This window comes from Phyllobates terribilis, unplaced genomic scaffold, assembly GCF_046119375.1.
Source record: "Phyllobates terribilis strain yellow unplaced genomic scaffold, ASM4611937v1 Scaffold_4__5_contigs__length_816908805, whole genome shotgun sequence".
Classification (NCBI taxonomy): Eukaryota; Metazoa; Chordata; class Amphibia; order Anura; family Dendrobatidae; genus Phyllobates; species Phyllobates terribilis.
This window is the reverse complement of record NW_027362764.1, coordinates 558748649-558775796: the sequence shown is the minus strand read 5'-3', so window position 1 is coordinate 558775796 and position 27148 is coordinate 558748649. Positions and strand designations below refer to the sequence as shown.

Genomic DNA, 27148 nt, shown 5'->3' with positions numbered 1-27148 from the left:
CTGAAATGCACGAAAAATCCCAAAGCGTCAAAAATTGTGATGCATGATATTTGGCCCAAAAATTTCATGAGACTCAGGTTATATGATGCAATAGTTGCATGGCCTGCAAATGGTCTGGATCTCAATCCAATTGAAAATCTTTGGTGGAAGTTGAAGAAAATGGTCCGTGACAAGGCTCCAACCTGCAAAACTGATCTGGCAACAGCAATCAGAGAAAATTGGAGCCAGATTGATGAAGAGTATTGTTTGTCACTCATTAAGTCCATGCCTCAGAGACTGCAAGCTGTTATTAAAGCCAGAGGTGGTGCAACAAAATACTAGTGATGTATTGGAATGTTCTTTTGTGTGTTTTGTTTTTCATGATTCCATAATTTTTTCCTCTGAATTGAGTGATTCCATAATTTTTTCCCTCTCCTTGCTCTAAAAAAATTGCCCTTACTGAGTACCACATTTTTAATCTTGATTTCTTTTAGTGTTTCTTAAAGCCCTAAAGTTGCCATTTGAAATGACTTTAGTTTTGTGCCATGCCTGTGATCTGCTTTTTTTCAACAACATTAAACAACTGAATGAACATCCTCCGAGCCCAGTGATTCCATAATTTTTGCCAGGGGTTGTATATGTTTCATGATGGGTGCATGTGTATGAAGCGGGCTCAGGAGCTGAGCCGGCACTACACAGGGTACGTGCTGACTATTATATAGCCAGCATCTGCCTCCTACAGTGGTGACCACTGCTGTTTTACCACGTAAATGCTGCTATCAATCTCTGACAGTGGCATACCTATTCAGGCACCCATTAGCCCGCATCTGACATGATCGCTTGGAGCAGATGGGTTGCAATGGTAGCCAGGGACCTTCAGACGGCCCTCGTCATCACTGACTTCGTATTCCTATGAAGATGTGATTGTAGATGTCACTATATACTGCAAGTTTTTAATTTGCGCCTTATTCTTTTTTTATTTTGTGTCTATATTATATGTGTTCCCCTGTGTTTCAGTCACCATTGTGTGCGCGGTTTGGGATTTCTAGGTGTTCTTAGCTGATTCATTAATTGTGACTTTGGAAAACGTGCTCCATATTTATACAAATGTTCTGCGCTTCCCGCTGTGATTGTATCTGTGCCAGTTTGGTTTTTTTGCATGAATTTTGTGATATTTTTGCAAAATATTTAGCATGTTCCTTTTGTGCTAAAAATCACAAAACAGGCTGAAGTAAAGAGCATTTTTATTGGATATATACCGCACCACTGTGAAGAATTTTTGGTAAAAAAAAAGTCAATGAAAAAAGACAAAAAAACAAATAAAAAAGTCACAGATGATGAATTGAGACCTATAGTGTTCACATATAATGGGCTGGTTATTACAGAGCCATATACAGGCCCCACATGGCAGACAACCACACTGTGCTGAGAGCAGCATGTAATGACCAGGAAAGCTCTGCTACAACGCTGCAGAAAGGGTCATACACTGCCATCTAGTGGTGTGAGAGGAAACTGCAAAACCTGACACTGCCTGGTAACCTAAGCGCCGCTGCAGGCTGAGCCCGGCTCCCACCTTAATAAGTCTCGCGGTACCGGCTGCAACATGAACACTACAATGGCAATACTATTTGGATAAGCAGCGGTATGTTTACATACTAACAGTGCGCATGTGCGCTCTTTCAGTTTTGTTCACGGAAATGTGACATGACTACTTGACATCACGTGATTGTTCTTGTAGCTGGCGGCTAAGTTTAGCGCATGCGCAGTTTCTAGTTGGCTGAATTCTGTAGAACGTGAGCTCGGGCTTCTCGTGACGTCAGCAGCACTCGGCAGTGATCTGTAGTGGTCGGCATGTTCGTGGCGCGGAGTATCTCGGCAGATCACAGAGATCTCATCCATGATGTTTCCTTCGATTTTCATGGCCGGAGAATGGCTACTTGTTCCAGTGATCAGAGCGTGAAAGTGAGTGATGGGGTCGGCAGCAGGCACGTCCTGGCCATGTGCACCCGTAGTGCAGAGGCTCGCCCTCAGCACATGTCAGATGGGGGGCTCTGCACATGTCAGATCGGGGGGGCTCTGCACATGTCAGATGGGGGTCTGCATGGTGATGAGTGCATGTCTAGCTGCCCCTCACGTTATTCTTGTGCACCCGCAGCTATATGATTGACAGCAGGCATTTCTGCCTGTGACCACGGTGATAATTACAGAACAATGTGTTGAGCTGGTACCATGGCCATCCTGGCGTGTTATTATTGTATAAACTGTATAAAATCTTATGTGCAGTTAGTGTTCGCCAGCCCTGATTGAAATCCTCACAATTTACCAATCCACTTGCCCCTCCTATTATACTACTGCTATATTGGCTGCAGCTTTCAGATGCATGTCCTGAAGCACAGAGATGGGGTGAGGACCCCAGGAGCGGAGGTCTCGCGGTGATGCCCCACAGTGGTATTTACCGCTGTGGATATCGTTGTGACAAAAAATGCAGGGAAGCAAAGGGTGAAGTTGGCACCTCCATCCCCAGCATAGATTGACATGTGGGGATCTCAGCCCCCGATCCTGTCAGCTTTACACTGTGTATTCTTTTTTTGTAGCTTGTGCATAACCTTTCTTATAATGTCATGCACTATGCTGACAGTGTGAAGCACAGCGGATTTTCTACAAGCAAATACGCAATGGAAAAGCCCACTGTTTTCACATCATGGGAACTTAGGATAAAGTTTAGATCAGACTTGGGTGCTTTCATATTGCGTTCTGTGTCCCCAGGGCCGGCTCCAGGTTTTCGTGGACCCTGGGCGAAAGAGTCTCAGTAGGCCCCTTTAACGCTCACCTCGATTCATTATGCACAGATACGGCGGAGAAATATATATATATGTACAACACAGGACCCAACCTGTCCCCTCATCCTACACATATGCAGACACGCACACATATATACAGTGTATATATATATAATATATATACAGTACAGACCAAAAGTTTGGACACACCTTCTCATTTAAAGATTTTTCTGTATTTTCATGATTATGAAAATTGTACATTCACACTGAAGGCATCAAAACTATGAATTAACACATGTGGAATTATATACTTAACAAAAAAGTGTGAAACAACTGAAAATATGTCTTATATTCTAGGTTCTTCAAAGTAACCACCTTTTGCTTTGATGACTGCTTTGCACACTCTTGGCATTCTCTTGATGAGCTTCAAGAGGTAGTCACCGGAAATGGTCTTCCAACAATCTTGAAGGAGTGCCCAGAGATGCTTAGCACTTGTTGACCTTTTGCCTTCACTCTGCGGTCCAGCTCGCCCCAAACCATCTCGATTGGGTTCAGGTCTGGTGACTGTGGAGGCCAGGTCATCTGGCGTAGCAACCTATCACTCTCCTTCTTGGTCAAATAGCCCTTACACAGCCTGGAGGTGTGTTTGGGGTCATTGTCCTGTTGAAAAATAAATGATGGTCCAATTAAACGCAAACCAGATGGAATAGCATGCCACTGCAAGATGATGTGGTAGCCATGCTGGTTCAGTATGCCTTCAATTTTGAATAAATCTTCAACAGTGTCACCAGCAAAGCACCCCCACACCCTCACACCTCCTCCATGCTTCACGGTGGGAACCAGGCATGCAGAGTCCATCCGTTCACCTTTTCTGCGTCGTACAAAGACACGGTGGTTGGAACAAAAGATCTCAAATTTGGACTCATCAGACCAAAGCACAGATTTCCACTGGTCTAATGTCCATTCCTTATGTTCATTAGCCCAAACAAGTCTATTCTGCTTGTTGCCTGTCCTTAGCAGTGGTTTCCTAGCAGCTATTTTACCATGAAGGCCTGCTGCACAAAGTCTCCTCTTAACAGTTGTTGTAGAGATGTGTCTGCTGCTAGAACTCTGTGTGGCATTGACCTGGTCTCTAATCTGAGCTGCTGTTAACCTGCGATTTCTGAGGCTGGTGACTCGGATAAACTTATCCTCAGAAGCAGAGGTGACTCTTGGTCTTCCTTTCTTGGGGCTTTCCTCATGTGAGCCAGTTTCTTTGTAGCGCTTGATGGTTTTTGCAACTGCACTTGGGGACACTTTCAAAGTTTGCCCAACTTTTCGGACTGACTGATCTTTATTTCTTAAAGTAATGATGGCCACTCGTTTTTCTATACTTAGCTGCTTTTTTTCTTGCCATAATACAAATTCTAACAGTCTATTCAGTAGGACTATCAGCTGTGTATCCACCAGACTTCTGCACAACACAACTGATGGTCCCAACCCCATTTATAAGGCAAGAAATCCCACTTATTAAACCGGACAGGGCAATCCTGTGAAGTGAAAACCATTTCCAGTGACTACCTCTTGAAGCTCATCAAGAAAATGCCAAGAGTGTGCAAAGCAGTCATCAAAGCAAAAGGTGGCTACTTTGAAGAACCTAGAATATAAGACATATTTTCAGTTGTTTCACACTTTTTTGTTAAGTATATAATTCCACATGTGTTAATTCATAGTTTTGATGCCTTCAGTGTGAATGTACAATTTTCATAGTCATGAAAATACAGAAAAAATCTTTAAATGAGAAGGTGTGTCCAAACTTTTGGTCTGTATATATATTTGAACATAAATTCTTAGAAACACATATAAAACAGGCAAATATATATACACCGTCATACATGCACACACAGGTGCATTAGAAATATATTTAATATGGGGATTGGGGAAGCTGGCAACAAGCCGCATTTACCTGCCCCCGGCCTTTGTCCCATCCAGCTGTGCAGGGCCACCGGCGTGTCTTTGGCCGTCAGAGACATGGCCCTGGACCATCAGGGGGACCCGTTCGCCGTCGGGGCCTGGGCGCCGCTCCCTCAGGATCTCTGCAGGACCGCCGGTGCTGCTGCTTGATTGCCGGCACTTCCCCAGACATGGTCGCGTGCAGTGCGCTGTGCGGCTGTGTCTGGTAGTAATGACGCGGTAGGGGCGACACACAAGCAAAATTAAAGGCACAGTGTCGCCCCTGCTGTGTCATCATTACTACCAGACACCGCGCACTGCACGCGGCCATGTTTGAGGAAGTGCCGGCAAACAAGCAGCAGCGCCGGTGGTCCTGCAGAGATCCTGGGGGAGCAGAGCCTGGGTCCCGGCACTTGCCCGGGTGCTGACGCCGGCCCTGTGTGTCGCTGTCAGGGGCATGCGTTCTAAAATTCCCCGCAAAATGGGGTCCGGACGTATGCTGTGATGGGGGCCATAGATTGCAATGGTGATGGCAGAGCCAACATGCGCTCTGCCGTGCACTTTTTCGAGAGTGTACGCCCACAGGAGGTGGACACTCAGATGTACCCTTTCACAGTGCTTTACACAGCTAACTTGCGTTGGGATCTGAATTTGTTAGTTTTCACTGTAGGCGTGTGAAAAAAAAAATCTAATAACACCCACTTGGACTTAAAGGGGTATTCCGTTCTCCTATCCCAATGTAGTAGGTGTAATAATAATAGCAAATACCTCCAATTAGAAATGTAGTATAGTTCTTCTGATTCGCTATGTCGCTTACCCCATGTGCAGGGCACTGCATTATCTTAGGTACTGTACCCATGGTTATGACCACTAGCAACTGTCACTATATGAGTGGTCATAACCAAAACAATATAACCGAACATGCCAGTAGATTCACACAGCACTAACTGGAAGACAAACCAACAGATTATTTTGTACATCTGTCTTCGGCCGGGTTCACATGAGCGTACTTCACAGTCTGTACACGGACCACAATGCCCTTAGTGACTGCAGCGCTCACTGTGTGAGATTGTAAGCTCTGGTCCGCTGTCAGCTTGGTCATTGCAGTTCTTACGTGGACTGTGAGATCCGCTCATGTGAGCGCGGCCTTACAAACAGTTTTATATGGAGTCCTGCTCAGAGAGAAGTGTCCACTGGTTTCTTATTTGTGCAAGGAAACTGCAAAGGGTGCAACAATCTACGTAGGTCGTAGCGGTCAGCCCCACTTACCACCCATGTAGTGGGCGAGTGATACATGTCTTAGATTGTAATGCCCCTTACCAGCTGTAGCTGAAGCCCACCACCATGATGGGCTATGAGGCTCCATACACTACATTTTAGGTGGAAATGTTCTAGGAACCTTCAGAGATCAGCGGCTTTGGAATAACCTTCTCATCACTTCTATGGCAGGTGTGGGACAAAAGTGAAAATGGTGACTGGCATTGTACTGCGAGTTGGAAGGTAGGATTCGTTCTACTTTTATGTGTATGTCATCTCTATAGCTGTGTACGAGGCACAGTTTGGCCATGTGTAATTATTGGCAGGGCTGGTATTACACGGCCTCCTCTCGGTAAAAGAGAGACTATAATAATCACTTTTTATATGGTATCTGTGATGTAAACTGGTCATGAATCATAAGAAGTTATATACATACACTGTGTGTCAGCACACTGCCACTGCTGAATACACAAACTCCGCTGTTGCTATACAGGTAAAAAAACCACGAGGTACTTAAAGGGAGCCTGTCATGTCCCAAAACAGTATTAACCTGCAGATATGGGGTTAATCGGTAAGGTAATAGTGTTCTAAAGCTCTGGCTCTGCTGCCCTGAGCGCCCCGCAGCCGGGAGGAAATGAACTTTATTCCTCCCGGCAGCCTCGGGCCTTCAGTTATAGAGGAGCGGCTTCAGTCACCACTCAGTGCATAGTGAGCGGCAGCTGTAGTCGCTCCCCCAGCACGGACTGACAGCCTGCTCTGTACTGATGAGCTGCTGGGCTGTCAGTCAGTGCCGGGGCGTGCCACCAATTACTATTCACTGAGTAGTGATTGAATCCACGCCTCTATGACTGAAAGCCTGAGTCTGTCAAGAGGAATAAAGTTCTTTTCCTCCCTGTAGCTGTACTTTCAGTGCGGTGTCCGGGCAGCTTTGGAGCACCATTAAACTGCAGATTAACCCCACATCTGCATGTTCATAGTGTTTTGAGATGTGACTGGTTCCCTTTACCTTTTTTTTTTTTTTTTTTTATCAAAAAGGGTTAAAGCCATCTAATCACACCAAAGTAACCTCATGGATGGACACTTAGACTATGTGCCCACGATGCAGAAATGCTCTGGATTTTTCCTGAGCGTTTCTGCATCTCCCTGGCAGAAAAAAACGCATGTGGATTGTACATGCGTTTTTCCAACCAGGGACATGCGGATGTGAAGCGTTCTTCACATGGATTTCCGCATGCGGGTTATCAAGCGCTTTCCAAGTGATTTTAGCATCACTTGGAAAGTGCTTGACAACTTGGTCACACTATATAAATCCATGCAACCGGCATGGATATATATAGTGTGACCAAAAGAATGTTAAAAAATAAATCTTTACTTACCTTCTGATGGCCCCCGGAGTCTTTATTCGATGCTTTTCGGCTTGCCGGGAGCTAGTGTTACACTGAAGGACCTGCCGACGTCAGCGGTCACGTGACCCGTCACCCGTCAGCGCAGGTCCTTCAGTCCACCGTGAGCTGCCGCCAGAAGGTAAATATATTTATTTTATTCTTTTTTTACAGGTTCTATGGTACCCGGGTTCGGAGGAGAGTCTCCTGTCCTCCACACCCGGGTACCATCCGCAGATTGGAACGCATGGAATGCGCATGTACAGATCCAGTGATGCTGTTTCCATGCGTTCCAATGCAAGTCAATGGTGGCGAAAACGCAGCGCTTCTGCAAAATAATTGGTAGTGCTGCGTTTTTTTCCGCAATGATAATCCGCAGCGGAAATTTCCGCAGCATGTGCAAAGCACATGCGGATTATCATTGGGGAACATGGCAGGCCTTCTACCAAGCTTTTTTTAAGCGTTTCTGCAGCGTTTTTGCCGCTGCGGAAAATAACGCATCGTGGGCACACAACCTAACTCCAGTGACTTGTGTCTTCATGTTCCCTAGACGTTTTTATTTTTAAATTGGTTTTGGGAGTGTCACTCCCTCTTGGGTTGTTCTCCATTATCCACCAACCTCTCAAAAAAAAAACATTTTATTACAAGCTAAGCTTGCTTCCTAGCTCTTCCCCATAGCCCTGTGTGGGCAAATGGAGAGGTGAGTCTGTATAGTAATGTGGTCACCTTGTTGTGGTTGGATGGCTTTTTCATAAAAAATGTTAACAAAGTACCTCACATTTTATTACATGTATAGCAATAGTGGAGCTCATGTATTTATTAATTGCGGTGTTGATTAATGGCTACTCATTGTACACCGGCCACAGTATATTTGTGCACCAAATAATAATTTACTAATGTGTCGGCCTTTTTTTGTTTTCTCATATGAACCATGAAAACGTCAGACAAACTGCCTTAAATTGTTGTAAGGGTTTGTGCCCAGGACATCTTTTCAGGCAGATTCCATCGTGGAAGAACCTATAGAAAACTTTTAAATCGTTAAAGTAGTTTTAATATTTATTTCATAAATCAATAGTCCACATGAAATAAGCAACTTTATAATATGTCTTATCAGTGAAATTTGCCTCTTCCTCTGCCAGAACTGATCAGTCATTATCAAAACTCTCAATTCTGAGGTAAAATCTGTATTCAGTGTGGACAGACTCTCCCATTACTGAGATAGGAGATGGCAGCTGCTACTGATACAATCCTATCTCAGTAATGGGAATGTCTGTCCACACTGAATACAGATTTTACCTCAGAATTGAGAATTTTGATAATGACGGATCAATTCTGGCAGAATCAGATTTCTCTGATAAGATATATTATAAAGTTGCTTATTTTCACGCGGACTATTGATTTATGAAATAAAAATTAAACCGTGACCTGACCGATCTTCTGATGTGTTGTGCTCTTTAGATGTCATACAATACAAGTCAATTCGAAAGCTCAAAAGATTCCCCGACATCTTTTGGGGCGTTCTTCCTCATAGTTTTTTCTTAATCCGTTAGCAGTTTCCTCATTATATAATGAAGTAAGAAAAAAAAAAACAGCCGAAATACGAGAGTAAAAAGACACAAAAACAATGGAAAAACTCGTCGGAAAAATGCTCAGGAAATGAGAAAAAAAATGGCACAAAAGCTTCAGAAAAAAACCCCGTCAGTTTCTTGACGCATCTTCTGCTTAAAAAACTTGGCGAGTTCGCCTGAGTTTAACACTAGGACTACTGGACTCGTGACCCCGCCTAGAACTACTGAAAGGAGTCATTTTGACTCCTTGCTTGTTTTCGTTTATTTTTAGAGTTTCATTTGTGGTTATTTATTAATAATTATATTTTTTGTAATGTATTATTATTGTGAGATCCAACAGTAATGCTTTTGATTGTTTTTTTTCTGCTTTTCTTATTTTTCTACAGAAAATAACAATAATTATAATAGACGTTTTTCAAACATTTTTTTTTATTCAAGTGCACACATATAAACAACAACTGAAGAACAAAAAGCAGAGAAAATGTAGGTGGAGGAGCATAAAAATGAAAATATGGCGCAGAATTCACCTTCTAAACATTTGGTGTTTCGCATTTTAGGCATTGCCTTTGATTTATGGCAGTACATTGCCCACACAAAGACTTACCACAAGTCTTACAATTTCCGACAGATCTATTTTTCTTGCACTTTTCTTTGATCTGGCAAAATTTTGTTTGAACCATCACTTCTGAGCATGTAGAAACTTGGGACGTGGAACCCTTTTCCCTATCTGTGACATAAGGACCACTCAACTCTCTCACAAGCGTTTGCAAAAATGCCTTGCGTGACATTTTTTGGTGGGTAATCTCCTTGAATATTATCCATGCATTTATACCCGCAAAGTCTAAGGCATTTTCAAATGCATGAACAGGCCATCTCCTTGTGCATGTTCGTGTGGTATATTTTCGTGCCATCTGATCCACTACATCTACTCCATATTTTGTTTCATTGTAAAACTTTACCGTTTCTGGAGTTTTTTTAGCGGAATCAGATGCAACAACATCATCTGGATGGACGGAACTCAAAATGACAACATTTTTGTTGGGCTTTCCTTGATATACTGTAAGTGTAAAATTGTCTTCATTTCTAAACACTTTAGTGTTGTACAATTCCTCTTTCATGGATTTTATTTCTTTAGGCACTTCTCGCCTTATCTTGTTCAGTGTTCCCACGATGGTTGTTCCTTTGCTTTTTAGCTGTTTAGCTAATTTTACTGAAGTAAAATAATTATCGGTTGTAACATTGCGACCTTTTTTCAAAAACGGGTCCAATAACTTCATTACCACATGGTCAGCTAAACGGTCCTCAGCACGGCGTGTGTCATCTTTGCCTAGATAAGGGAAGCCATTTGCCAGATATTTGCTCCTCTTATCAACAGCTAGCCAATATTTGTGGCCATATTTATCTGGTTTGGAAGGCATGTACTGCGTGAATGGACACCTAGTTTTGCTTGGGAAAAGTTGCTCATCCACCATTATGTATGGGCCAGGTTTGTAACACGCAATACAATTTTCAATAAACCTGTCCCACACAGTAGAAAATAGAGCAAACTTGTCCGTTTGCAGTCTCTCCGATCGAGTAGATTTCTCATCAAATCTGAGAAACCTCATAATTTCAACAAAGCGGTCCCTAGACATTGTCGCTTTGCAAAACGGTATTCCCCAGTCATTACACCAAATACTGCTAATCGAGTGACGGTTCGTGCCAGATATTCCACGAGCATAGAATATCGCAATGAATGCATCTAGCTCCTCATCAGATAGAGTAAACTGTAAATTATTGTTCCTGCATGCTTCTGCAAGCATACAGTTCTTTATATGTGTCAATATATATGAATCAAAAAATAAACGCCATGCGCTCAAAGGACTATCGATAATGATATTTCTTCTGGCGTATCCTGTAGGGCCAGGTGCTTCTCGAAGAATATTTTGGCTGTCACGCCTACCAGGCAAGTGTTCTCCAATTTCAACAGGTTTCCATTGAATACCATCCGCTGAAACTAGTATTCCTTCAGATTCGCCTTCTCTGGTGTTTGTTGTTGCATTACCTTCGCCGCCATCGTTATCTGTTGTTCTTTCATTTCTGGGACGTTTTGCTGATTTTTTCTGTCCACGACCAGGAGGATGGTCACGAGGCAACATAACTGCATGAGCCCGATCCCCAGTTGATGTGCTTGGAATATCTGTAAAAAAGTTGATGAATATTTAGAATTTTTGTTTTGTAAGGGTCCGTGCACACTGGCTGGATTAGCGGCGGAATATCTGACCGGATATTCTCACCACAATCCGGCCCGTACCTGCCCGCTCAGGTACAGAGCGGAGTTTCATACCTGAAGCTCCGCTCCGAACCCCGGGCTGGAGCCGCTGTCTGGGACTGAGCCGTGCTCGCGCGTAAGCAAGCGCTGCTCTGTCCCTGACAGCGGCTCCAGCCCGGGGTTCGGAGCGGAGCTTCAGGCATGAGCGGGCAGGTACGGCCTGTATTGCGGCAAGAATATCCAGATGGCTATTCAGCCAGAATTCTGCTAGTGTGCACAGGCCCTAACTCAGTGTGTGGAAGAACAAATAAATACACATAACTACTTACCTTCTGGATTTGTTCCTTCTGAGTCTTCAGATTCACTTGATATGTTCTGAGGAATGAAATCTTCATCACTGTCAGAATCAAATACATGTTCCTGCAATTCGGATTCCGATTCATCCTCCGGTATGGATTGCAAAGTAGCCAGAATATCCTGAGGCTTTATCAAACGTCTTCTCTCCATATTCCTCACAAATTCCATAACTCTATATAGTTCCCTGCTGAAAAATAGAAATGAAATGAAAACTAAAAGAAATAACTGTTCTGCCACCTTCAAAAGTAGGTGGGCTGAATCAGTTGACAGACAGCTAAACTATTTCATAACAATTCATACCTGTATGAGTCTTCAGAGCTCGTATGTCTGCGTCTTTTCTCTTTGTCTCTTCAGCTGAACTGAAAGTAAAGTTACTATCCAGAATACTGTCTCCTGCTAGGACCTTAGAAAAACACCACCCTTCATTAGCATAAGATAAGAGCCTAGAGTAAACAAGCTATTTTGTTCAGCATTACACAGTAATACAAGCAGGTAAAACACAAGGAAAATGTGAAAAGTTGACATGTAAATTGAACTACATCTATATGAACATCAGGGTAAATAAGACAGAGTGAAAAAATTATGCACAAAACTTTATAGCAACATTTAGTGACAAAAGGACCTCAAAATATAGTAGGGAGTCAAAATGACTCCCTTCAGTAGTTCTTGGTAAATTTTGAAAAAAACGCGCAAATTTTTCACCAAAATTATTTATTCTCACAAAATCTTTTTTCACATCATATTTGAGGAAAAGTCACCGAGTTTCAAGCCGGAATTCTGAAAAATGTAGTCACAGAAGAGAAATAAAAAACGAAAGGAGTCAAAATGACCCCATCAGTAGTTCTAGTGTTAAAAGACGTCGTGTGCACAGACCCTATTATTTCATGAGATCATCTAGCTCAGTGTCTGTGCCCGGGGGTGAATGTTGTCTCTCTGGGCAGGGCTGTGGAGTCGATAAGCCAAACCACCGACACAGACTCCTCAATTTCCCTGACTTCGACTCCACAGCCCTACTACTGAGCGTGTACATAAAGTGCAGCACAGATTCATCTCAACTAAAATAACAGAACAGACATTTATAGGACATTTCATAACTTTCCCAAATTCCTATGAAAACATTTACAGCACATCCTGCATTGAACTACTGAACTCAATTTATTATATATTTTAGGAGTCGGAGTCAGTCCATTTTATACCGACTCTGACTCCACAGCTTCGACTCCACAGCTCTGTCTCTCTGTGATGTAGACCACCAGTTACCAGCCATATCTGGAGCCATTTATTCTAATGCTTTGCTTCCCTTTGAAATAAGATCCTTCCTGTCCAACCCTGACATATCACATTGTTGGTAGATGCAGCTGGAAATGTCGAGATCCCCTGATAGTTGGTCAGTCTTAAGGGATGTTGCGATAAATTGTATGATAAATATAGTTCACTTCCCATTTTCAGAAACCTTTTTTTCCTCCATTTCACATTGGAGAGCCATTAATAAATTTGTGTTTAAAGGGGAATCTAAAATTTTGCTTAGGCGACCGGTTATATAAAAATGAACAAACGCCGCCAGATTTACTGGCATCCACCAGGTCTCAGGCCACTGTGTTCTGCACAGAGACAGGACATAGTGACGTCACCATTTCACCAGCCTCCTTGCCTCTGTCACCAGTGATTGGTTTTACATATACAATCCCTTGTGCAGTTTTATTTTGCTCGGACAACCCCTTTTAAGTTTAATGTGGCCGTGTACTAATCTTCATTCCTGTGTTCAGACACACAGCGGGTCGGTATGGCGGGTAACGTGGGCTCATCCCGAGTTTGGTCAGGTGCTGGCGTCATGCTCATTCGACAGAACGGCTGCGGTGTGGGAAGAAATTGTAGGCGAATCAAACGACAAACCTAGAGGACAAAGTCATTGGGTAAGAGTATCTCGTGCTGTCATTGCATGCACATGAATCTTGACAAAAAATAAGATGTCATAGTGGTGTGTATAATTCCATGTGCCGGGTAGGGTTTCAGCGGCCCCATACAGAGCTGTTGGTGTAATTACCAGTAGAGTAGATGTCCTCAGGAGGGTTAATAAGGCTATTAGACGGGGACACTCCTGCACTGGATTTGGTCATCTGGGACCGCGTGACATAGACTTCACTAGTATTCTAATTATTTGTTTCATCCTTTTCAAACTTATGATCCAGTTTCGATTTTAGTCAGATTTTAGACCCAATTGTTGAACACAGTTTTACTTTGCGTAGAGCTCCCCCAATATCTCCTTATGAATAGACTTATTGCTGTGAAAATAAAGGAAAATGACCTATTGTTTAAATCAGGGGTTTTTGTTAAGTCATTTTTTTTCATGCTGCTCTCAGATGGGTTAGCAAAAACCTGGTGACAGATTCCCTTTTAAAAAGGACCCCCCCCCCCCCCAGTTTCAGTATGTAAAACTGGCCACATCCCGGAATAGTGCCTGCAGGGGTGAATAAAACATAGTTTTTATGATTTCATTTGTCCTCTCCATTGTAATATTTTGGTTATAATTTATGTCTCTGTTCAGCTGGGCGTTACCAGAGATTTGTCTTTATGGGCGTGTACTTCTTCCCCTGCATGAGATTCACCAATCATAAGCAGGCAGCAGCACAGGTGAAGAAAAGAACATGCCCTTCTCACAGATCTCTGCAGCCATTGTGTAAAGATGCAGTAGAGCGAAGTTATGTGTCTTTACTAACACTTCCAGACCCCATCTGAAGCAGTCAGTGTGGGGGGAGGGTTAGAGTTTACAGCACAGTGAGATGAGATCTGTAAGTGTTTTGAATGATACATTAAAAGCTAATATCTCTCTGGAACTTTGGGATTTGGGTTTAGGGTGGGTTAGGGAATTGAAGTTGTGATACTTGTCTATGTTTTATACTATGGAATTATGTCATTCATGTTATTTGAAAGATGGAAAATCTGTATTTGGAGTTTTTCAATAAAAATGATTTGATTTAAAAAAAACAAACATCTCCAACAGAGAAGAGAAATAAAAAAAAAATGATAGCTACAGTTTACATTATACGGCCAGTTTAACATGCTCAAACTAGTTAAAGGTTTTGTTTAAATGCATTTATTTTGGGCTAAAAATCAGTTTTGCAAATAGATTTCATTAGAAATGTTGCACAGTTTTGCTTTTTACAAGCTCCTTGTTTCCCTGGACATTCAGCTTAGATGTTGTCATAAATCAGATGAGAGGAGCTCAGGAAAAAAACTGATGAAAAATATACAAACTATTCTGCTGTACGGAGCTCACTAATGGAAGCTCAGTTAACTCATTCTGCAGCTAGCAATAGAGTGCAACACAGAGGCTATAGAAGGCAAACAGTACCAAATCTTTAGTGAAACCTTACTGCAAAAATAATTTTTAGCCCCAAATGCATGCATTTACGCAAATGTAAAAAATAAACGGGGGGGGGGGGCTTTTATGTGAATAAAATAGGAACTTTTTTTTATTTCATACATTCTCTTGACCTTTTCTAAAGTAGTTCTATTCGTCTTTTCCTTTCAATTGTGTATGTTTAGGTGAAGAGAACTACACTTGTGGATAGCAGGACGTCAGTAACCGATGTCAAGTTTGCTCCCAAGCATATCGGCTTGATGTTGGCGACCTGCTCTGCAGATGGTGTGGTGAGAATATACGAAGCTCCTGATGTGATGAATCTCAGTCAGTGGTCTCTGCAGCATGAAATATCTTGTAAATTGAGCTGCAGTTGTATTTCCTGGAATCCCTCAAGGTAAGTTGGTATCTTTGCTCCAGTCCCGGCTAACTGAGAGCAATAGTGGCTAGTTACTGTCCAGTAGCCTCGGCAGAAGTATAATGACATATACTGCAGCTAATATTTGAGAGATTTTTATGGACCCCACTCACACCTCCAAAATTCATACCATACAAAATGCACGGAGTCCATAGATCTCCTGGGTCACACTTCATCCCAGTGCCCATACCGATGTGTAGGCCGATCAGTAGTGCCAGTGCCGAATTCTCCATCTTTGTGTCTGCTGAATCAGTCCTAAAAATGATGGCAGCCTCATAGAAGGGAACATAAAATAATCCCATAACTCTCACTCTATTAGGCAAAATGCCTCTGCAATTCAGGTACTTGCAGTTGAGCACTTAAATAAATGTAGATATGTTTTATATGCCATTCAGTACAGTCAGTGATCAGAACTGGTGAGTAATTGGGCAGGAGCGATCTATCAGGGGTTTCCTCTTCTGGGATTTAGTAGTAAATCATAGTCATATGGCTTCTAAGCCCCTCGCTCTTATTACCCAGGCTCCACTCCATCATATGACTCGGGGAAATAAACACCCAGATTCCCTATATTATTATGCGACATAACGATATTTTGAGCACTTCATTTTTTTAAGGAAGTGTTTTTTATTTTCTATTGACTCATTTATTATTATACAATTAGTATTTCCGAATTGTGCACTTTTAAGAATTGAATTGTGAAGCAAAGATCAGCTCTGCAGTGACGACTGACGTGTTATTTAAGGTGCAGTGGCTGATAATCGGGGAACGATTTTCCCTTTATCGGCCTATCAGAAGATGAATGAGCGTGTTGCTTGCTTAAATATTATCGTTCTCGGCAGCATTTTGTCCAGGCAATGTGCACGCAGAAAGTTTGTTCTGTGCAGCCGGCCTGTCCGTCCGTGGTCAGGGCTGTGTTCGGCCAGTGTAATGCAGCCTTCATTATATTACATCGCTAGTCCTAAATTAAATGTACTAACAACCTATTTTCTGTTTATTTAGTTCACGAGCTCATTCTCCTACTATAGCTGTGGGAAGCGACGACAGTAGCCCTAATATAATGGGAAAAGTGCAGATCTATGAATACAACGAGAACACAAGGTGAGTCTCATGAGTGTAACACATCAGAGCAACGTATTAGAGCAGACTTAAAGGGGCTAAATTTCTGCTGTGTGCGACCGACAGATCCTGAATGTGTACATTATGCACGCTCTCAGTATTCCCCTCAATCGCCAGATCGAGCAGTCAATCACTTGATGACTGGATTCTTATCCACTTCTTTCCATGTTCTATTGAGAGAAGCGGATAGGAGTCTAGTCGTCACATGGCCGGCTGCTCAGTCTGACAATTGAAGGGAATCCTGACAGTGTGCCCAATCTGCAGCCACATAAGGTCTTCAGAATTTCACCGCAAGCGTGGGGTCTAAGGGGTAGCGTTTCTCTTTATGGAGAGTGACACACCAGCTCTGGCATGTCAAGGTAAGGAGGCTTATTCGCCATGCAATGCTCATCTGGGAAATTTAATATGCAAATTGCCTCTTCAGAATAAAAGAGGACTTGTACTCTATAGCACCACCGCAAGCCTGGAAAACACTTTATAGGCTATGTTCTCACGATGAGTATTTGGTGAGTTTTTGCATCTATTAGATAAATTGGGTTGCTTGCATTTTTTGATGCTGCAGTTTTTTTTCTCTTTTTGGTATGTCATGTTTTAAATAAAGTTTCTTTTGTTTGTTTTTTTTGTATTTTGCTTTGACAAAACTTTGATACAGTCATGTGCGGATTACATGAGTTTATAGTGCGTTTCCGCAGCAGGAACACACTAAAAACATATATGTGTTTTTTACCTACGGATTTTCCACATCTAATGCAATTCTGGGGAAAATCTGCAGAGAAAACTCGGCGTACCCACAAGAGAAATTGGCATGTTGAGGTATTCAAACACGCACCGCAGGTCAGTTTACACAGGGTAAAAAAATCACAGTGGGCAGGAGATTTCTATAAAGAACTGTAAGACATTCCGTTTATTGTGCAGCGAATATACAGAGTGTCAAAACTGATCGTGGAAACTTTTTAACCTTAAGGATAAATGTCAGGCAGTTTTGGTAGGACCAATTGACTATCTGTTGTCTCTGGGAGTGTCCAGACTTTTCCCAAAATGGCAAATTCTAGGGGAAAGAAGGGTCAGGCATGTTGGATTTCAGCATACTCTCCTCTCCCCATACAGCACATATGCATGTCCGGTCATGCATGTATGGGGTTGGGAGATGTAGCAGCCAAAAGCTTTCCAAGGTTTACAGTGAACTTTAGTCTCTGTGGTCTGAAAATATGATGTTTTACCATATTTTTCCTTTAAAACTTGAAGGAAAGCTTTCTTCTCAGACGCCTGCACAGAGATGTAAGACTTCCAAATGCCCCTTAGTGACTGATCTCGAGCTGTGTGGAGTGGTATTAACTGTCAGGGAAGTATTGAGGAATATTGAAAGTGTTCTTCCATATTTCCCTGACCCAGATATTGACCATTCTTCCCCTTTTGCCCAGCACAAAGGCCCAATTAACACAGCCATGGCTAAGAGCTTACACAAACAAATGCCAGCCAAGAGGTGTCACCAAACTTCGTTAAGATGCTAGCCTCTTGTCCTTGGAAGACGCAGGGGGCAATTACTGGCAGGATTGCACTAATTTGTGTGAAACTAGGAAAGCCTGTTTCAAAGAGAGTTTAACAGAGATTTCCAGCCGTGCCGACTCCGAAACGAAATATGAAATATTGTGAGTTCCATACGTCCGGCAATAACGTGATGCATATTTTTAGAGGTAAAATCAGGGAGGGAATGATAGGGATATTTTTTCTGCCGCTGAAAAACGCTACATAGAGCTGTGTTGCAAAAACACCAGAATAGCAGACTGCTACTATGCGATGTGTGGTCTCTAACTGAAGATAAAATCATAAGGGAAAAAATGGCGTAGTTTGCACGCTTCTGCGATCAACGAGCGATGAGTTATCGCCGAAGTTAGCGTTTTTTAATAAAAATGTACAGGCTGGAGACCAGCCCACATAATGTCGCCACAAGGGGCGCGTGGACAGATCTCCCCTTAGGTATAAAAGAACTCATGGATAATACAGGAGCACTCATTGCCAGGGGGGTATAAGGATTATAAGCAACGGGTCGTGTTCGATAACAGCATAATCAAACTGGGGAACCCCTCCTCCACCTATATTGAATAGTCTCTGCAATCGTATAGTGTAAGTTTTTTTTCTTTTATCCTGTTTATTTTATGTAACTGCTTATGTATTTTTAAGGTCTCCTTTGTAACATCCTTGTATATATTTTTCCTAAACACTGCCTCCCTTTTGGATTAAATATAAAATTTAATAGTTCTGTTTCTTTTGTTCTGTAATCGTTCCTTTCCCCAAAGCCATATACACTACCAAAACGCAGGTGTCCGGCCAGGCCTGTATTATATTTCAAACTCGGCAGGTGGTGGCAGAGAAAAATAATAATTGGGCTATCGTGAAGCTGACAGTGACTCTACGGAGGGCGTAAAAATGGATTCCATGGTTTGGAACACAGAGCTGAGACACCATACGCTCACTGGTCGCTTACCGATACCTACGCAGCGAGTAGTCTGGATCGCGTGCTTGCGACTCCGGACGAAATACGGACAGCGTGACAGCAACGGCGAGATATCGCGTGATCTCCCTGGTGTCGTCCCCGTGTGTTGGAATCCCTGACATTAACCATCTGGTTTAGTCAGAGTGGTCTCCGCAAATGCAAATTTGCCTTCAAAGGGACCAGTCGGTTACAGACAGTGTGAAATACCAACAGGGTTTGTGTTACAATGATTTTTTACTATGAAACTCTGCAGGACGTAAAGGGAATCTGTCAGCATGTCATATCATTGTCATGTAATCTGAGGACAGCAGGAGATAGAGGCTGACACACAGAGTTCAGGGGTGTCGCTTTTTGGCTGTTTACTTACAATGAATTATCACCAGGAGATTATCACAGCTCAAACACCTGCTAGACTGGCCAAGTCCCCTCCTCTAATAAGCTGCTCACTCTCAATAGACTATATACGTAGAGAACTGTGCTGCTACATCTAAAACCTCTGTCACAACTGCTGCACCCAGTAAACTAAGTGACAGATCACCGGAATCGGGTTTTTTTTTTCCTACGTTATGCTGTTCTCAGATGAAGTAGCAAAAACCTGCTGACAGATTCTCTTTAAGAGATAACATTTAGACGGGAGCACAGAGAGAAGAGCCGCTGATCGCCTCCCTCCGGCTTCGCTCCATCTGACCTTACTTGATTGACAAGACTTTCTATATACATAAATGGGGAGAAATTGGTGGGGGCTGACCTGCGGACCGCCCCTTCTTTGCCGGCCTAACTGTAACAAAGCTCGCCGTGTATAACTTGTGCTGCCTGTGAATAGGGCCGAAAAAGTCTGGAACTGTTTCCTTTTTAAAGGGAATCTATCACCACTTTGGAGTTATCAGACCTCTACTATGGCCATGCAGGGTATAGAAAAGTAAATCTATACTTACCTGTATGGCCCATAGTAGAGGTCTGATTGCAGAGAAAAGCACTTTAATCAAGTTCTATTTTGTACAGGCTTTGCGTCCAGGGGACGCCAAGCAATCCCCGCCTATCTGATTATTATTCCCCCAAATCCCCGCCGATATGCTTAATGATTATATTCTCCCTCCCCTGCACGTCACAGGACCCTGTGACGTGCACTGTGCTCCCTGACTTCCGGGCATGCTCAAAGCGCCGCTCACATAGAGTGTGCTTTGTTTCATCCCGGCCTCGTCTACCTGTGCACTGCGCCACAGGTTTCTATTGCGTAGGCGTTGGGGAGTGACTCCCCGGCACCTGCGCAATAGAACCTTGCAGCGCAGAGCACAGGCAGACAAACTAGAATTCATTAAGGCTCTTTTCTCTGCAATCAAACCTCTGCTATGGGCGATACAGGTATGTATAGATATACTTTTCTATACCCTGTATGCCCATAGTGGAGGTCTGATAACTCCAAAGTGGTGACAGATTCCCTTTAAATAAAAAAAAATTACCTAATTAGTTTGAGGATTTTACCTCTCTTCTACAGCATAGTTTAGTAATCATCCCAGTCTCGCTTCAGTTTTTTTTGTTTCATTTTATTCCACTATATATATTGTTTCATTTTGTCTCCTGTGGTTGTGTAAATGCAGCCAATTTTTCGGATTCTGTATCTTATAGTATTTCTTTACATGACATTTTTAAAAAAAAAAAAAGAAAAAGTCACACATTGTAAAAATTACCCACAGGATAAATTGATCAGCACTGCGGATCTCAGATTCTCAGTTAATTTATGCTAACTGACATCAGTGCGTTTTGTGCTTTCTGCCAATATCTATTTAGTACTGATAATTACACATGAGTAAATAAATTTCCAGGACCCTTGAGCTCTGTGGCTGTTGGATAGGACCCCTGCGAATCGCCTTACCAGCCGGCATCCCTGCTTTTCTCTTGATTAACCAACCTGGCGCAACATCATTGTGGCGTGGAGCACACACGACTTTGTGCCCAAACAGGTGATTTACACAGGAGCCATTGATGCCAACTAGTTTGCAGAGCTTTCTTCCCGCAGCTACAGAATACTGATGGGGCTATTAGGCACGGTGGCTCAGTGGTTAGCACTGTTGCCTTGCAGCGCTGGGGTCCTGGATTTAAATCCCACCAAGGACAACATCTGTAAGGAGTTTGTATGTTCTCCCCGTGTTTGTATGGGTTTCCTTTTGGGTTCTCTGGTTTCCTCCCACACTCCAAAGACATACTGATAGGGAATCTAGATTGTGAGCCTCAATGGGGACAGTGCCCATAATGTCTGTAAAGCACTGTGGAATTAATGGCGCTATATAACTGAGTAAAATAAATAATATAGTAGACCAGGGTCAGTGCCAGCGGTGATCAGATGGTTGCAGAGCTGAACAGCATGGCTCCGTCATCTGTATAATGGCCGTTGTCGATCACTGCAGGTCCACCCCTATATTAAGGAGAGAGCATCAATGTAACATTAGTGCAGCGATCCTGTTAAGATGCATATTTCACTAAAGATGGAGACTACCCATGATAGAAAACACATTTGTGTTTGGATTATTACATCACATCTGGATTATGATCTGTGGAGTCTTTATTCCTGCCTAATCTAAGAATCATATTGTTTGCAGGAAATACGTCAAGGCTGAAACCTTTATGACTGTCACAGACCCCGTTCATGACATTGCTTTTGCTCCAAACTTGGGGAGATCCTACCACATCTTGGCTGTAGCGAGTAAAGATGTCAGAATTTTTACCATGAAACCTTTAAGGTGAGATTTGCTGTTTCTACACAATAACAATACCTTAATAATTGTACTTCGTTACCAGTTACGGCATTGTATAATATTAGGGAATCCATCAACTGTAATGATAGTCAGTTCTTTCACATCAGATCAGCATGCAGGTCCCGTCCAGTGACCCATCCACATGTAAATGCTCTGTACGACTTTTCTAAAACCCAGCACTTAAATATATTTAGATGGCCAGCAAATCCCACATTACATGGCCGCCTGAATAATTGACTGTCCATGTAATATGTGGATGCGCTGGTGCAGCTGTTAATGGCTGTCAGCTCTGTCATATAGAAGAAGGCGCCGTTCTAGTACGTCCATGTACCCTAATACTAAAATGTCAATAGAAGCCGGTCTGAAAAGGGAAATGGGGCAATTCTGGAGATAGACAGAGCCTTCATTTCTGCATATTCCTGTCTGTTTTCCAGGAAGGAGTTGACCTCGTCCGGGGGAGTCACAAAGTTTGAAATCCACACAGTGGCGCAGTTTGATAATCACAACTCACAAGTGTGGCGCGTAAGCTGGAACATAACTGGCACAGTTTTGGCATCTTCTGGCGATGATGGTAGTGTTCGTCTGTGGAAAGGTGAATGGTCATTATGGGCTCTTGACCCATTTTTTCATTGAAGATTATACAACATAACAAGGTTACATCATAGAACAAACAGCATTTCTCATTGCTCCATAATACAGTCTGGAAAAGTTGACACTTCCCTTAACATACCATGGGTCTAATATCTTTATGAAAACCATAAGACACCCATGTGAGGCACCAAATATCACATACTTTCATCATGAGAGAGTACTCATCACCTTGGGACTAATGTGAATCAAACCAAGGCTAACATACCCTATACAATTTTTGAGGACAATGTCTATTTTTATATCCCACCCTCTCATAGGAAGTAGAAGTATTTACCATATTGACCCAGTGTGAAGTCCGCGGGGGTCTTCTATTCATCCATCTCATTGCGATAGCCTTACTAGCTAAAAACATTGTTATCCTGAGAAGAGAGCGAGGGTGGCGAGGCCAGGTCTCCTCATCAAGGATTCCTAATAAACACACCTTAGGGCAGAGGGTTGTATGATCTCAATGAGGATAGCTATGAACTCCTACCAAAAGTCTGCAATAGGGGGCAATGGCACATGAGGTGTATAAAATCTGCCGCCTCTTCCCCACACCTATGGCAATCTGCAGTGGTAGATCTACCCGGTTTATATAACCTGCTAGGTGTCAGGAGGCATTAATGAACTATATACATTTGTATTAGCTTGTTATTAATTGCTGGTGAAACATATCATGGAGAGGTCAAGGCCTCGCTCCAATCCTCCTCTGAGGCTGTGTGCCCATTATGTGATTTTTAAGCGTTTCCGCAGCGGCAGAAAGGGTTGCAATGTTCCCCAATGATAATCTGCATGTGCTGTGCACATCCTGCGGAAATTTCCGCTGCTTATTATCATTGCGGAAAAAAACGCAGCACTACCAATTATTTTGCGGAAGCGCTGCGTTTTCGCCGCCATTGACTTGCATTGAATCGCTTGGATTCCGCATCACTGCATCTGTAGATGTGGAATCCAAGCGTTTCAATGTGCGGATGGTACCCGGGTCTGGAGGACAGGAGATTCTCCTCTGGACCCGGGTACCATAGAACCTGTAAAAAAAAGAATAAAATAAAAAATAAATATTATATTTACCTTCTGACGGCCCCCGCTGCGCTTGTCCTCCCTTGCCGGCAGATCGCGCTGGACTGAAGGACCTGCGCTGACGTCATAGTCATGTGACGGCAGGTCCTTCAGTGTGGTGTTCGCGAGCTGCCGGCAAGCCAGGAAGGAGCGAAGCAAGACTCCGGGGGCCATCAGAAGGTAAGTTTGTATTTATTTTTTTATTTTTAAACATTCTTTACGGTCGCACTATATAAATCCATGCCGGTTGCATGGATTTATATAGTGTGACCAAATTGACAAGCACTTTCCAAGTGATGCTAAAATTGCTTGGAAAGCGCTTGTCAACCCGCATGCGGAAATGCATGTGACGAACGCTTCACATCCGCATGTCCCTGGCAGGAAAATGCATGTACAATCCGCATGTACAATCCACATGTACAATCCGCATGCGTTTTTTCTGCCAGGGAGATGCAGAAACGCTCAGGAAAAATCCAGAGCATTTCTGCATTGTGGGCACATAGCCTGATAGTCAGGGAATTACTGTCCTCCATTTGGTCTCAATCTACAATGGCGATAAGGAGCATCTCCTGCTTAGTAACTGTGTGTATAAAAAGGAGATCAGCCCCTTGGGTCCCTGGCTCCTTAGAATCCCAATCAGGGGAGAGAATTTCCAATGTCTGGGAACTGGTTATTTAGGGCAGGTCTTAATTGCAGATATATAAAGAAAGCTTTTCTTGGGGTCTGATAGAGCTGTTAACATTGATCACAGGAGACAAGAACATCTGGATATATACCTGCCCCAGTGTCTTGACCCCTAAGTTCGACCAAAACGGAGCATCTTGGGAGTACAACAATTTGGGAAGAGCACTGTTATGCCATAATGGGGACTCAGCTATTGTGTCCTTGAATTGAAAAATCTTGTTGGTGCCTCTCTACACTTGAACTGCCTTGACCCATTTTTAACAGGAATGTTTAAATTTTTCTATCCACTGATTTTCTTTAGCCTTGTGGTACAGACATATAGTAATGTTGGTGAGAGGAGCATTTCTCACTCCAAAGACCCAGCGTGGCCTTAAATGCCACTAAAACAAAAACAATCTTGTGTCCCTTTATTATAGTTTTCAACCACACCATCACTGCCCATCATCTTCTGTATGTCAACCCTAGCTATAGTAAAACATAGCCCAAATTTTGTTCATAAGTCTCCAGCCAATGATTACCTGGTCTTACTTATTTTTACTATGGGGTTCTCTTTAGCAAACTACATGGACAATTGGAAATGCACTGGTGTCCTAAAGGGAGATGGGAACCCTGTGAATTCCAACCAAGGATTCTCCGTGTCCTCTGTTGGGTCCGGCAATCAAAGTTTACCAAACTCCGTTAATGGGTCATCTTCATCCAGGTAGGCAGTGCTCAACCATTACATGAACAGTCCTAAATTGCATGGATCCGAACCTTATAGAAATAGAGCAGTGATTTACTGTATAAACTGTGTGAATTTTACCACTTATCATAGTGCTGTGGTCCTTACATGAATCCCCCTAACAGTCCTGATTGAATTCATGGCTGTTATATCTACAAACCATGAAAGGGCAATTACTTGTAGATTATATGTTTAGTAAATTCCTGTATTCCCTGTTATGTTCCTCTGTTGCGCCTCCTGGATATACATTAATAAATATCCAACTTAGTCATTGCTATTCCCCTTCATGAAAGGTGTCTCTGTACATTGTCTGACACTGCACTAAGTGGACTATGGCAGACATGGCAGGGACGTGCTCCCAAATACAAATACCCATTGACCAATTTATTCACACATTAGTAGTGGAAATGCTAGAGGAATGGCACAGTGTAGAGTTTTATGCAACGACCATGTCCTTTTTAGGCTAGGCCTACACTCCGACTTAGGCCATGACAGCCGTCGTGCGACCGACGTTCTCTTGGTGCCGCTGCTACATTGTTGCAGTTTAGAAGAGAAAGGAATTACACTGCGACCCCTAAACTACCGTTATACCCAAGTCACAAAAAAACACTCTGCTGGATTTTCTGTTGGGTTTGACATAGTGTATGTGTTGCAATGCGACTTTATTCACTCTCGGTACTAAGAGAACTTGGGTCTCTCGATGGCTGTCGTGGCCAATGTTTCCGTGCAGCCCTAGCCTTAGTGTTAACCATGCACAGCACCGTAGGTCTTTGTAGCAGTTGTGCAGCTCAGACCTATGTAAGTGAACATGACGCAGCTGCAATATAAAGCACAGCCACTACCAAAAAGCCATTTTGAAAAATTGAAGAAAATGCCATACAAAAATTAGCTGACCTTAAAATAAAAAAAAGCCATGAAAACCAGTTTGAATCCATGAATCTAGCTGCTCGATCGACAAGGAGTGTGCTCAGCATCCAGGACATTGATTCAGTAATAACCTGTGTGCCAGTACACACTACTGCTTTACTAACTTACTTTTTTCCATATGGCACGATGGTCAATGTGGAGAGAAAATGAATATAATAAGAGTTGCAGCATGCACTGGTCTGGTGTGTTTTCTAGACCAGGCTAGTGCGTGTCAATACATGGATGATCACACAGACAGTCACGACTGCAACTTCTGCACATGCCTGACCCCAGTTTTAGTATGGCCGTGTGAACGCAGCCTAAGGGCAGTATTATGCGTCTGTTTGTAATTCTAAACTGGGAGTAGACCCTACAGAGACCCTGTAATGGAAAGAGTGGCACCTCTTCTTCTATCTGGACCAGTCCTGATTCTGCCATACAAATACTGATGTGCAGTATTGTTGTGTGAACGTGTCCTAACGCCGTTGGATCCAATGTTTGCTTTGTTGATGTGATAATATTTCACTATAACCCGTTTTACCTGAGTTATGCCCTTTTTCTCCCTCCCTGTTTGTGTTGTGTCCTTAACAGAGTGCACATTTGATGCCGAGCTAACCGGAGTAACTGTGCTGTCTAGCTGCTTGTTGCATGCCCGCAGGAATGGATACAGAGATTCCCTCTCCACGACACACGGGAAGCCTACTTAATACTACATGTTTGTCTGATATTTTGTCTTTTGAAATGATTAAAATGTTCTTTGTTACTAACTAAAAGGAAGTTTGTACTTTTTAATAAAATGTTGAAGATATGTACAAATAAATCACTAAGGGAAAAGATCTGTTACCCTTTGTGTTCTTTATTTAACCCCTTCCCAGTATTGGCCCAACATGGATGGCGCAGCAAGCAAGGAGTACCCACAAAGCACTGTACATGTACAATGTGGGGAAGGCACCGGCTCAAAAGCTGAGCCAGTTGTGGGCATTTAACCCTCTCAATACCAATAACATCCACGCACCTACGTGTTTGTAAGAGCGAGGGGACGGCCTCTTTCATTCCATCGGCCATCCAGCGATCTGATTGCGGAGTGCAGATGGTTGCTATGGCAGCCAGCAGCCAACCAATGCCCCCACCCCCCCAAAAAAAAAAAAAAAAAAAAAATTGGTATGTACACAAAATGGTACCAATAAAAACGAACTCATTGTATAAAAAATAATTAAAAAAAAGCCCTCACACAGGTTTTTTTTCCCCCAGCTGATAAACAGTTATATCAAAATCTGTAATGCAAACACATGTATAGATGGATGGAAAGTTTTTCAGACTTATGCATGCTTTGATTTTTTTTTTTTGTTCCCCAAATGGACCATTGGTTTTTATGTAAAGTCACTGGCTGGAGTACACTGACCTGATTCATTCAGCAGTATGCACCACTTATTGAATCAGACCTGTCTGATACCCAGCGTGGCGTGCGCCATCGATAGAAATGTATGCCAGCAGGGGCAT

General features: G+C 42.8%; 1 protein-coding gene across 2 annotated transcripts; it reads left to right on the top strand.

Annotated features, from left to right (window-relative positions):
- The first annotated feature begins 1686 nt into the window (after positions 1-1686).
- On the top strand, positions 1687-26482 carry SEH1L (SEH1 like nucleoporin). Of its 2 annotated transcripts, XM_073678988.1 has the most exons (9): positions 1692-1941; positions 6141-6191; positions 13273-13419; positions 15053-15264; positions 16285-16383; positions 21493-21633; positions 22083-22240; positions 24577-24721; positions 26240-26482. In XM_073678988.1, exons 1-9 carry the CDS (start codon positions 1831-1833, stop codon positions 26250-26252), a joined length of 1077 nt encoding a protein of 358 aa, XP_073535089.1. In that variant the 5' UTR covers positions 1692-1830; the 3' UTR covers positions 26253-26482. The 2 variants fall into 2 exon arrangements, with proteins under 2 accessions (XP_073535090.1, XP_073535089.1); XM_073678989.1 differs by lacking the exon at positions 6141-6191 and having other exon boundaries at positions 1687-1941.
- The last annotated feature ends 666 nt before the right edge of the window (positions 26483-27148 follow it).

What these genes read in the sequence shown, in the direction of transcription:
- SEH1L (XM_073678988.1), top strand. Translation starts at nt 1,831, where the DNA reads ATGTTCGTGGCGCGGAGTATCTCGGCAGATCACAGAGATCTCATCCAT. An exon ending in CCAGTGATCAGAGCGTGAAA is followed by an intron (nt 1,942 to 6,140) that starts GTGAGTGATGGG and finishes CTTCTATGGCAG; the next exon opens with GTGTGGGACAAAAGTGAAAA. An exon ending in ATTGTACTGCGAGTTGGAAG is followed by an intron (nt 6,192 to 13,272) that starts GTAGGATTCGTT and finishes TCCTGTGTTCAG; the next exon opens with ACACACAGCGGGTCGGTATG.